The following is a 12,369-nucleotide window of genomic DNA, read 5'->3' on the forward strand; positions in this document are numbered from 1 at the left end:
AGACTTCATGCATATAATGTTGGTAAAGGGCTGGGGCAGCCCAGCAGGGAGACAGCTACGGAAAGGCAATCAAAGCAACCAAATTATTGCTACTATAATAGTGATAATAAAGAATTTGGACAGCCGGGATATTTTCACGGTACTTACTGAGTGCCAAGAAAGCACAGCTTTGATTTAGCTAAGCCTATTTTTCACAAAATGAAGCTTAGGGTAAACAAGACGTGACTTCAGTGCGTTAAAAGTGAAGATTATTGCTCTATTCTGGTATATCAAATGCAAAACCAAGTAGCATTCAGGACTGCTGCATAATCAATCCTACACAGCCTGGTGACTGTAACACCCACGTCATCCACAAGTTCAGGTGGTCTTGTGGCAACTGAGTCATTAAAATATAAGTTTCACAAAAAAAGTTTAAATATCCTGCTTTAATCTGAACTATTCTCCACGGGTAGAAGTAACAAAGAACTATCCTAGAAAGACAGAGAAAGATAAAAAGGAAAAGGCTTTTCTCTGTTCCTGCTGTGTACTGAGTGCAGTCATCCTGCAATCTGTTTGTAGTGCATTTTTCTGTTCCTTTGCAAAGTCAGTCCTGGATGTGCACAAGAAATAGAGTTGCCATCCAGTGGGAAGTGTTGACCTATTGCAAACTGCTGCAGAATCAGAACAGGAAGATGAAAAGTTCGTGGCGTGAAAAATTCCAAAAATTTACTGCACAGAAATGTCAAAACAAAATGTGTTTGGTAGGAATGAAACAATCCAACTTGTTGGCATGACATTTCTCATTTTAAAATACCACATCAAATTGGTATTTCAGAAAGACCAATACCATTTCATTTTGAAACACTAACTTGCAGCAGCATTTTTCATTCTGATTTTCCCAGATTATTTTTTTTAGAACAGCAGATTCATTGGAAGCTGCTGTTGTTAGAATACTTTTCCTTTCTTCTGCAGAGCTGGCCCTGAAAAACATGATGACCTGCTCTCACCAGCTTGCTGTTCGTGTGAAAAGTCCATGCAGCAGTGGAAGAAAAAAAACCCCAATTCTGGAACATGGAAACCAGAGAAAATGTAAGAAGCGTTACTGTGTGGCACTTGCAATTATATTAACTACATTTTCTGAACTGAACTAATATTCAAGTAGTCATTGTTGATTTTGCCATGCTGTGAAACAGATATTAATTTCCTGCCTACAGACAGGCATGCAACTGCATTTGAAAGAGATGCACATAATGACATGCTTTGTTTGCACACACAAATCAGGGGTATTTTAAGCAATCTCCCCAAGCTGGGCTTTTCATATGCACAGCTACCTTGTTTGAATATGTAACCATGAGGGTTAAGGATGTACAGTTGAGAGGAAGCATGCACACCACACCATTTCCTACTGAATTATTTCATGGCAACCATGGAAAAGAAAGGGATTGTTATCCTCCCTCTTTTATAGATGGCAGCACAGAACTTACTGACATGCCCAAAATTGCAAAGGTGAGTTTTGAAGCTGTGTCTATCTTCAGGGTCTTGCTCCAGAAACCCTCCTGCAAGGCACATGTGCCTGCTCTTGGCTCTAAAATCTCCCAGGGAGTGCTTTTGAGAACATCAATTCATACAGCTTTTTCTCATCTCAGTGAGACTGAAAAAAACCTGAGATCATCCTCATTAAATCCTCGCTAGTTTAATGGGCAATCCAATATTGAGAGAATGCAGACTATGAAGTTACAAATGCCACTGCAACTCAGTCCATTCTGAGAGAAAAAAGGCTGAGAAACGAGAGGAAGTTGTAATTCTCTTTGCCTTTGATCTGTGCAGATGAGCATGTTCCTGGGCAGTGGGAAGAGCTCAGCATGGGCTCCCATGGAGATGAGTGGGACAGGCTGTCCTGTGGCTCCTGCACCAGTCCCTGCTGCTGCCCAGGGCCTCCACCAAGGTCAGGTGGAGCTGCCAGGGTTTAATGACAGGCTGCCTAAGGAAATACACTGGCAGAATGGTAAATCCTCCAACAGAGCTTCAGCAACCTTAAGAAATCCTCTTGAAGCTGCCCCCATGGCATCTTCCCATCCAGCGCCATGAGGATACACAACACACCTTACCTGTGCCTTTGGCACTGTGCCCTTGGTGCTGTTACAAGGATTCAAGCTCAGGATGGGGAACTCCTGCTCTTCAGACTTGTGTGACTCCAGACAGCTCTGCCTTTGCCTGATGATCCCGGTCTGGTAGAGCGATTCCTCGGGAATCCTGCGGGAACAGCGTGAAAACGACATTGTAATGCCCCATGCACAGCTGCCCCATGCACAACTGCCCAATGCACAACTGCCCCAGGCATAGGGAGGCTCTGTGGGGTAAGGCTGCACCATTTCACCTCCAGAAAACGAGGGGTGGCCAGGTCTACCACAATAGTGAAGCACTGAGAGCAGCATGTGGACAGGGACGCTGCAGGAGCAGCGCTCGGAGATGGATGGCTGACCTTTGTAAGAGGAAAAAATAAATAACTGCACCAGGCAAACAGAGCAGCCAGAGCCAGGCTGTGAGCAGCTTTCAGCTTACAGGAGAGGGGAACTTCATAACAAACTGTCACAGAGCCCTGGCATTGCCTGTGAATGCTGCTGTGCAATGCCACACATGGCAAAAAAAAAAAAAAAAAAAAAAAAAAAGTAGTAAGAAAATGGTTATAAATTATCATTTTCACACAGTGATTCTGCACTCAGCTACTGCATCGGCAGATCCCTGAAGGTATCTCTAGAACTTTACAATCCTTTCTGAGGATGGCTCCTGATAGAGACCAGGGGAATGAATGCAGTGGTTTCTGGAGTAAATTGGTAGCTAAAAGATGTCTGTGCAAAAGCAACAATATTCATCAAAGCACTGGGCTAGGAGCAAGGCAGAGACATCTGAATCCAAGTCATAAAATCCTAGTGTGAATGGTTTCACAACAGAGAAGCTTGAGTGCCACAGAACAGTGTGAAAGGACTGGAAATTAGGTGCTTCTTTAAGGAGGAGTCATTAAGTACTGAAACAACCCAGCAGAAGCTATGGTGAATTTTCTGCCTTGGGATACTTTTGTAAGGAAAACTCTCTTATTTCCCTACACAACCTGTTCCCCAGCATGGGCAGGAGGACACCTAATGAATTCCTAGGAACAAATGGACATAACTGATGCTTTGTGCCTCACCAGCCCTGCAGCAAAGAGATTGGAAGAAGCAGGTATCACAGAGTGTCACCCTGTGAGCAAGCTGTGCAGCACAAAATTCCCTCTGCCCTTCTGTGAAGCCCAGGGGAGGGGTGCCCATGTCTCTGGGGGCAGGAGGGAGGGATGGAGCATCCCACTGGCCTGCTGGATGCAGGTGGAGGTGGCACATCCGTACCGAAGTTCGGGATAAACGTTCTCCAGGTACCACTTGAAGCTGTGGCATTTCAACTTCTTCCTCAGCTCCACTCTGCTCTGGATGCTGTGGGAAGAAAATATCACAGAGATACAGTGGAAATGATGAAGGTGAGATCCAACACACCACAAAGGGAGGATGAGAGAAACCCATCAGAAATGCACAGGCAGCAAACGCAGGAGCATCAGCAGCTCTGGTTTCTCTGTGTGTGAGCCTGAGCAGTTGTTTTGATCTCTGTCTCTTTGGAGGTCTCACTTGGTAAAATGGCATGATGACATACTGTCATTTTAACAAGGGAGTCTGGAGCTGAGAAGGTTCAGGGAAGAGCACGGTCATTTAAAAATTATCAGTAAAAAATGTATGCTACTATGCAATAACCCTTACCTGAACACATCAACATATTAGGAAATTAAAATATGCTGTTTGCTATTCTAAGTTACTCTTGGTTTGCAGGACTACAGGAGGCCTTGATTTGCAAGAGCACCTAAACATGCTGGTAAGCCAGCAGAAGTTCATCACACAGTGAAACCTTTTTTCTTTTATTAATCAGGACAAAATTTCTGCTGAGGGACCATGCTGTACAGTGACATTTTCAAAACTTCAGCTCTTCCCTGGGCCAGCCTCCACCTGTGGAGCTGTTATGAGCTGGCTTTTATGGAATAGCCAGAAATCACCAGTACACCTCCTTTTCACATAGGTCAACTTCTCTATACCCTAGGCAGAGGACAGAGCTGCTGCTTCATTCTGTGCTGATGGATGGGAGGAGGATATTAATTCAGATGAAACAAGGGAGTCCCCAGGACTTCAAATTATTTATCCTGGAGATTGAAGAGTGGCCACAAGGAATTCAAGTCTGGACTCAGAACCTCCTGGAGTCTGAAGGAAACTTTCTAAGGCAAAGAAAACGTGAAAATGAGAAATGCAACACAAATATTTACAGTCCTCCTGAAAGGCAGGCATCTCACTCCTCACAGAATGAATGGCAAACTCCCTGCACACAAACACTTGTTGCCTTCAAATAAAGCATCAGCAGGCCAAAAACTTGATGATTTTCCTGCCTGTCAGCTGCCACCAACACCTCTGGACTCTCCTACCAAACTCCAGTCCAGGATCAGAAATAGTTCTATGTAATGCAAAGGACAGGACAGAGGCAGAGAGGGTTTTCCCCCACCTGGGTTTGGTTCACTCACTGGAATAAACCAGCACAGCATTTAACCTGGCACTTTATCAACTTCACTGCTGCAGCACATGCCTATCATCAGTGATTTACTGTCACTACAGAAGTGATGTAGCCACATTTCTCTTCACAGAGAAAAGCAAGGCACAATTCTTCCCAAGAACATTTCTGGGTTTCACATTCTCTGAACATCAGAGAAAGGAAAAACAATTCTTATCATTTGCTGTGCCTGTGTTTGTGCAAAAGGAGAATGCAATATAGAGATTGTTTACCCATAGTGATGGTGTTTTGTTTCCTTGGCTGTCAGGGCCAGGTGTGTGTGTGTGTGTGTGTGTGTGTCAGGACTGTTGGGTGACAGTCACGAGTTCTGTGCAGTGTGTGCAGGGTTGAGTGCTTGGCAGATTCAGTTCAGATGTAATGCAATATAGTATGGAATAATATAGTCTAATAAAGTAATTAATTAGCCTTCTGATATTGATGGAGTCCTCCTCATCATTCCTCCTTCCTCAGGGCCCTCTCAGCACAGCTATAAAGCAACACAGCTGGTTTTCCACAGCAGGGACATCTCTGTGGGCACCCACTGCAGCAGGCAGGGCTCAGGCAGGGCACAGGCAGCAGGGGAAGGATCCTTACTTCCCAAAAGGCCTCCCCTGGGCTGCAGGCCGGGCAGCATAGTAGTACTGCTTGAACTCGTCCATCCACACCTCGGCCGTGCGCTTGGTGTTCCTGGGGAAGGCAAGGGGACACGCTGAAACCAGGGGGACATCTTCCACAGTGCACCAAGTGACCCATCTGCCCTCCTCCCGGCCTCAGCTTCACCCAAACCCCCTCTGAGCCAACCCATCCCTCACTACTACAGAAGGTGCTCCTTCCTTCCCATTACTCCAAATCAGGCCAAATAAAGCTTGGATGAAGAATTCACCATTTCAAACTCAGCTGGATGCTTTGCACCCACCAGACCCAGAACTGAAGGTTGTCTCAAGCATCATATCCAAGGCGGGAGTGCCTGGGGTTTTATTTAGTGGATGGGATGGGGCTCTGAAAAGTTTGCCAAAGGTTTGCAAAGATTTCCTTTGTTTCAATCCTGAATGGACTCTCCTGCTTTGCACTCCTGGATTTCACTGAGGCAAACCTCAGCATTCAAAACTTACAGAGAAAGTGATCCCACCCCAGTGCTGCAGCATGAGTGCCACACTCCCACATGAGCCAAGCGTCTACAGAAGGTTTCTGAACCTCAGCAAATCTTCTGTTGGCTTCAGATAGCTCTAACTCCTCTTGCAAATGGATTTCCTGCTCCATGCCTATCTGCCTGTCCCTGCCCTGACTAGGGGAGCTCTCCAGTCTCCTGCTCCAAGGCAGGCCAGTGCCTCCAAGCTATTGCTGCCACACCACTGAGCTGCTGTGGGCAGGCTCTGGACCCAGCCAAGTCTCAGGTGCCTAGAAAAGGGTTATTGTGCACATGAAGCCAGCACTGCACTGGAGCCTGAGCTGTCTCTCACACTGAAATAGGGGCTCTGTGGAAAAGCAATCAGTATCTGGCAGAAAGGTGGAGATATCTTTTGCTAACACCTCTATTTAAACAGAAGTGCTACAGAGCCTCAGATTGCCAGGAGCTGCTTCTCCTCTCCGTCTATACCCTGTAACATTAAGGCTGATAGATACCCTAAGGTTAATAACATCCCAGCTCCTGATACCTACAGGTACATTTCTCCAGACTGACTCTCAGCTCCTTGCTGATTCATGGGCTCCCTCCTCTCTCTCTCTAAGGCAATAGTCTAAGTGCTCTTGCTCAAGAGATGACTAAATCAGTGTCTACATCTGTACCTAACCTTGCCCAGCGCGCAGGGCTCCTTTGTTTGGCTTCCCGATCTCATCTGAGTTTACAAGAAACACGGGGATAAGTGCCAAGGCTCACACCCAGGCATGACACAGCCATCCCTGAAGTCCCCAGGGCCCTGTGCCTGGCAGGGAGGCACAAACCTGTACCCATCCAAGCTCCCCTTGCTCCTCCTGCAGGTGACGCAATGCAGGTGCCACCTTCTCACTCTGGTTTTGACAGGAGACGTTTTGTCACACCCCAGCCCCTCTGAAGTAGTCCTGCTTCACTAGCAAAAGCAAGAGCCCTCCTCTTGTGATCCTCAAATTTGTGCTCTGCTCCTTGATGATGCCCTGTTCTGTCACAGCCATCCCCTTCCACCTCCACCCACTGGAGCAGGTGTTTAAACATCATAATTCCAGAGAAGCCAAATGTGAGGTTTCAGAATGTGACCTCATTTTTTAAATAGAAATAAAAATGTTCTATCTAGTTTTCTTTAGTTAATATTGACAAATAATTAGTATGTACAGTTAGTATGTACATCATTAGGATCTGTACAGGTGTTAAAATGTAAGATTAAGATTTCCCATGTTTTTCCTATCCAAAAAGGGTGTTGGGGCAGAGTTGTAATTTTCAGAGGGACAGTTGGCAATTAGACACTGGCATTTATGAATGGTCATATTACACAGTTGTTTTTTTTTTTTTTAAACACCTGCTCCAGTGGCTGGAAATCACAGGTGTTAGTGAGATGCTGTCATGGACATATTTTATGAAAAATCCTTTTGCTAGGATTCTTCTCCTGAGAAGCTGAGAGGCCTCAGAAATGAAATGTAAACAATGATTATCTGCTGCTGTGGAATGCAACAAGTGCATCTTTGATTGGTCTCATGCGGTTGTTTTTAATTAATGGCCAATCAGAGTCCAGCTGTCTTGGACTCTCTGGTCAGTCACAAGATTTTCTCATCATTCTTTTCCTTTCTTTTCTAGCCTTCTGATGAAATGCTTTCTTCTATTCTTTTAGTATAGTTCTAATATATAATTTTCTTTTACTATAATATATATAATAAAATAATAAATCAGCCTTCTGAAACATGGAGTCAAGATTCTCATCTCTTCCCTCATCCTGGGACCCCTGTGAACACCACCACCACAAGATGTGTCATTTGCACTCCCCCTTGTCTGAAGCAAAGGCTGAGGAAGCTGCAGAGAGCCTGGGTCAGCAGCAGCCCTGTGGCAGACAGCTGGGTCTTCACAAATGCTGCTTTCTGACAGTGGGAAGCCCACACTAAAAGGAAAGCCTGCTGTGTAAGCACTCACAGCTGCAGGTTAGCTCAGAATCAACCCTGCATTTACTGTAAGTGCCCCCAGTGCTTTTCTCTGTCATTCACTTAAGCAACAACGTTCAGCCTCACACTCTTAAAATGGAGGAAATCCTTCCTGACCTCACCAGCTGCTCTGATCATCCTTCCCATGCATATTCCCACTTCTGGATTTCCTCCTTCTTTCCCTGATATTTCCAGGATCTTAGCCCATTCCAGACAGCCCTTTCAGTGCCTGATTCAGCCTGTATTGCTGTGTGTGAGGAGAGGTGCCTGCCCTTCAGCTGGTGTGCCCTGACAGTCCCTTTGGTCCAGGCCAGCCAGGTGCAGCCCACTGCTGCCTCTGCTCAGCAGAGAGCACCAGCCTGGAGACAGAACCACCCTGCCCAGCAGGATGTGTGGCTCCCATCCCCGAGAGGCACTGGGAAACAAATTTTCTGGTTCAGCTGAGCCACACCGAGCCCTCCGCTGAGGTCACTGGCTACTGACAGACATTGCTGGCAGCCTCATTTTAGGTCATTAGAAATGTGTTCTGGTGACCTCAAGGTCTAAACCAGCATTTGCTGTCCCAGCAGTCAGTTCTCAGGGATGTGCTGGGGCCATCCCTTCATTTCTGTGCTGATGAAAGCTACCACATAAATGTCCTATTTCTGTCATATTCTCAACACTGGAGAAATCCTATGGGACAGTTGTATTGACTTACATTTTCTTCAGCTTGAGAAATTCCTGCCCAAGGATATTTCAAAGTTTTCCTAACAAACTTTCCTGCCTGTTTTCTCTGCTCCCCTCTCTCTCTACAAGGGTAAGTCACAGAAAAAAAACCAAAGCAAGTACAAACCACTTACTTGATGTACGTATTGGCATTTCCCTCTGGAAAGATGTAGGGATGTTTCTTCCTGAACACGTGCCCAACACGGCTGCAGGGGATGATTTCCAGGCTCCCCCCACACATCCACACACGGAAAGAGATTTCTGTAAGAGAAGCAGCTTCAGCACTTTGTCTTTCTGTCCTAGAGCAGTCTGAATCCCGGTGTTAGCTCTTATTTCATCCTCTGCAACATTAAACTGGGCTAAATCAATTACCAGACTGGCTTTCCCAGGCACAAGGGCCTTAAAAGCACATTTCAAAGCTTCTTTGCAAGCTGTTTGAAGTCCGTGCACTCGAAACCTGCCTCCAGCACAGCAGGTGCAATCACAATGCTCTCACAATGTGGGACCACAAGCAGGTCCCTTTTCATACACTGCAGAATCTTCTCACACTTTTGTGCCTCCCTCATTACTCCTGCACTGCCTCTTTCAGAGTCACTTCCCTCCAAAGGGCTCTCAAGTTCACCAGGAGAAGCTGTGAATTCTCTCCATTAATGACCACAAGTGTCATTATCTTTATGAATCCACCACTGACTCTGCAAAGTGGACAGAGAGCTGTGCATCCACTGCCTGTCCCAAAACGGACAGGAGCTCACCCTGCCCAGGTACTCTGGGCCTTGAGTGCCAATGCTGCAATCAGGTAAGGCACACACCTGCACACAAGCAAAGGCCAGCGGTGGGAGGCATTATCCCAAAAATCTGGATAAGCTGTCAGTGTGGGAGATGTCTCCCAGTCACTCCAAGCCACTCTGTGGTTGGCCCACAGGGCCCTTGTCAAGGAAAATGTGGCACAACTGACAGCAGAAGTTATAAAGCCCTTGGCAGGGAGCTGGATGAGGTAGGAAGGGTAAGCAGCATGGCTGATCTAATGGGTCCATCTGCTCCTGATGCTTATGAAGCCATGAATCTGTAGCTCTATTGTCAGACAGTACCAGCGCGGAAAAGAAATGAAATTAAAATGAAAAGGCTCCTGCAGTTCTCCGAATCCTATTTTATCATCTGTTGACAGTGCAGAGCTATATGTAGCATGTGTCTACTGCAAAACTAGTAATTCCTTTTCACACACATCCTCCTCCATTTAACTACAGAATTAAGACGGGAGAACACCCATTGTCTTTGCCAACTTGTGCTCCCAGCAGTCCCCTCACGTATGCCAGCACAAGGATGGCATGTCCCCAGGTTGGATGCTGGCAAGACAAGCCCCTGTGGCAGGAATGGGGCAGTGCCAACAGAACTCCTCCTCCTCCAAGGGTTTAGAAAGCTTCCATCCCTTCAAGAATGCTGACAGCTTCAGGGAGCAAAGGCCAATTGGAGCAAGGACCCCAAAAGCCCCCTGAGCACACAGGGCTCAGCCCTGAGCTGCTGCAGAGGTGGGAGCCAGGTTCATGGTGCTTCCAGCACACCCGCCTGCTCCTGAGCTGATGGGAAGGGAAGGCTGACACAGCTGCAAAGCCTTCTTGCCTCAACGCCTGGATCCAAAATTCAAGGCTTTGATCCCACCCCCAACAGCTGGTCCTGGCAGCAGGGACAAGCAATGGCAGGGGTGGGAAAGCACAGCAGGGAGCAGTATTCCTTCCCAGAAACTCCCTCCCCTTCCCTTCACCGCCGTGTTTACATGCAAGAGCTGCCAACAGCAGCTGGAGCCTCACCACTTTCCCCAGTGCTGGGTATTAAGAGGCCAATAAAACGTGTCCTTGTGCCATGTCCTGGTGCTATATTGGGAGCTGGCTTCATCACAGCTGCAGGGAAATGAGATTATGGCAGGAGGTGGCCACTCTGAGCTGCTGCTGCTCTCGGTTCTCCTCGCTGCTGTCACTTGTCTGTGTGTCACAGCACTGGCCACTCTGCTGGCACTGCTGTGTCAGTCATAAGGGCACCCAATACAAGGGGACAACCAGCTGAGCAGCTCCCTGCTGTGCTGAAAGACTCACAGCATTCACTCCTTGCCTGGTTTTTTCAAAGCCTTGTGAAGAGGTCATCTCTGTGCATTGTGAACTGGAATGAGGACACAGCACAAAGGAGATGCTGAGGAGTCTGAGCTCTCTGCACCCTGCAGAGCCTGCTCCAGGTACAGCAGAAACAACAAAAGCACAGATTTCCACAGGAGCCAGATTTCCATCCCTGGAGCCATCCATGGCAGGCAACAAACAAGATCTCCAGACAGGCAGCCAAGAGCTAAGTGCCCCAAGGGAAGGCAGACTGAAGCACCAACTAAAGTAAGGTACAGGGTCAGCTCAGAGGGGCCAGGGGAGCAGAAACCAGCTGTGTGCTTCCCTTGACCCTCAGGAGATGTTGCCAGTACCCTAGGAGGGGGTGTGAGCAGTACATGTTGGGGTGTGCTGGAATTGGCCTTCATTCTAGCACTTCTTGCTGGCCTGCAAGTCCTTCTTGCCACTACTCATCTACAGGGAATTCAGTAAACTTAAGATCCAAACACCTACTGTGTCCTCCTTCAAAGGCAAACACGCTGACTTTTGTTCTGCCTGATGGGACACTCTGCCTTCGACTGTTGCACCTGCAGGAGGTGGAGCTGAGAGCCAGGCATTCTTGGGCTTCTTGCCCATTTCCTGGGCTTCTGCTCCTGGGAAAATGGGCAAGATGGGATCTGCCCTGCTGCTAAGCAGACCTGCACTTTGCTGTCACAATGTTAACCTTGATTTTGCTTTCCCACAGGAGGCCGTGGTACCCCTGTATCGCTGGCTGGGGGGGTACAAATCACAAATGGGATGGGACTGCTGGGAATGTGCCGTGAGCTGTTTTCTTTTCCAGCATCAGTCTCATTACATCGTTATGACAATGAGAAGATGCCACCAGCTCACATTCTAGGCAGCAGACAAAGAACTTAATGTTACAAGTCACTTTATAAGTTTTTTGATCACACAAAGCAAAAGCACATTGACAGTAGTTCTATCCAACTACTATAAGCACATGTACCTTTGGTTAAAACAATGCTTGCTTATTTCAAACACAATACCTACTTGTAAGCCTTAAAACACAATGCACAGAGCTCAATTATTAAGCTTCAAACTTCCTAATACCTTGCTAGATAAACTTTTCTGTAGCTTAGAGAGTTATTCTAGACAAGCATTAATACACAGACCATTGTTCTGTTTGTCCTTGCTTTTCTACAGTTTAAATAATTTTTCTGCTGACCTATCTCACAGCTGCTGCTTAGCTCTAATCACAGTTCTACTTCCTCTGTGGCCTGCCTTTTGCAGTTTTCCCAAAACCCTCTAATTTTGTAGATTCCCACACCCCTGCAGCACTGCCAGTGCATGTTTGGTCAGGAGCAGCCTGCTGGGCCATAGCACCAGCAAGGGAAACCCCTCCTCTGCACTGCAGGATGGGTCACAACCAGGCACAAGGAGCACAATGCCTGCTGTCACAGGGCACGGGACAAGGATGGAGCCAGGATGGAGCTTCTCCCAGGAGCAGGCTGTCCTATCACTGCTCATCTCCCAGGAGCAGCTCCTGCTGGCTGCTGTCAGACACAAACAATGGGCACAGACAGACAGACAGCAGGTCAGGCACAGCATGGCAGCTCCTCTCCTGCTCTTCTCCTGTCCAGTTCCCTTCCTGAATGCTTTGTTTGGGCTACTGATCCAGCAGGGAAGGTGGGAGGGCTGCCACTCCTCTCCCAGGTTTCCTCACAGCCACCCCACTCAGATACTTTGGGTCACTTCAAAGGCAAGACAGAGAGAAAGCATGAAAGAGAGAGAGATTCCTACTGCATAACAAGATAGAAATAAATAAAATACATCCAGAGGGACAAGGCATGTGAAGGAAACACCAGTGCCAGGCAGTGGATGGATT

The 12,369-nt window shown here is 47.3% G+C and overlaps 1 protein-coding gene across 2 annotated transcripts in view; it reads right to left on the reverse strand.

Annotated features, from left to right (window-relative positions):
* Positions 1-12,369, reverse strand: part of GALNT14 (polypeptide N-acetylgalactosaminyltransferase 14) — a 98,086-nt gene that overhangs the window by 8,114 nt on the left and 77,603 nt on the right. The window contains exons 10-14 of one of the 2 annotated variants that reach the window (XM_059468161.1): positions 8,535-8,661; positions 5,188-5,280; positions 3,360-3,443; positions 2,088-2,232; positions 618-1,043 (exon numbers count right to left, since the gene is read on the reverse strand). In XM_059468161.1, the coding sequence (XP_059324144.1) occupies positions 906-1,043; positions 2,088-2,232; positions 3,360-3,443; positions 5,188-5,280; positions 8,535-8,661 (587 nt within the window). In that variant the 3' untranslated portion in view covers positions 618-905. Of the gene's footprint in view, positions 1-617; positions 1,044-2,087; positions 2,233-3,359; positions 3,444-5,187; positions 5,281-8,534; positions 8,662-12,369 lie in introns of those variants that run through there. The other variant, XM_059468160.1, reaches the window with a different exon arrangement.

Source organism: Ammospiza nelsoni, chromosome 3, assembly GCF_027579445.1.
Source record: "Ammospiza nelsoni isolate bAmmNel1 chromosome 3, bAmmNel1.pri, whole genome shotgun sequence".
Classification (NCBI taxonomy): Eukaryota; Metazoa; Chordata; class Aves; order Passeriformes; family Passerellidae; genus Ammospiza; species Ammospiza nelsoni.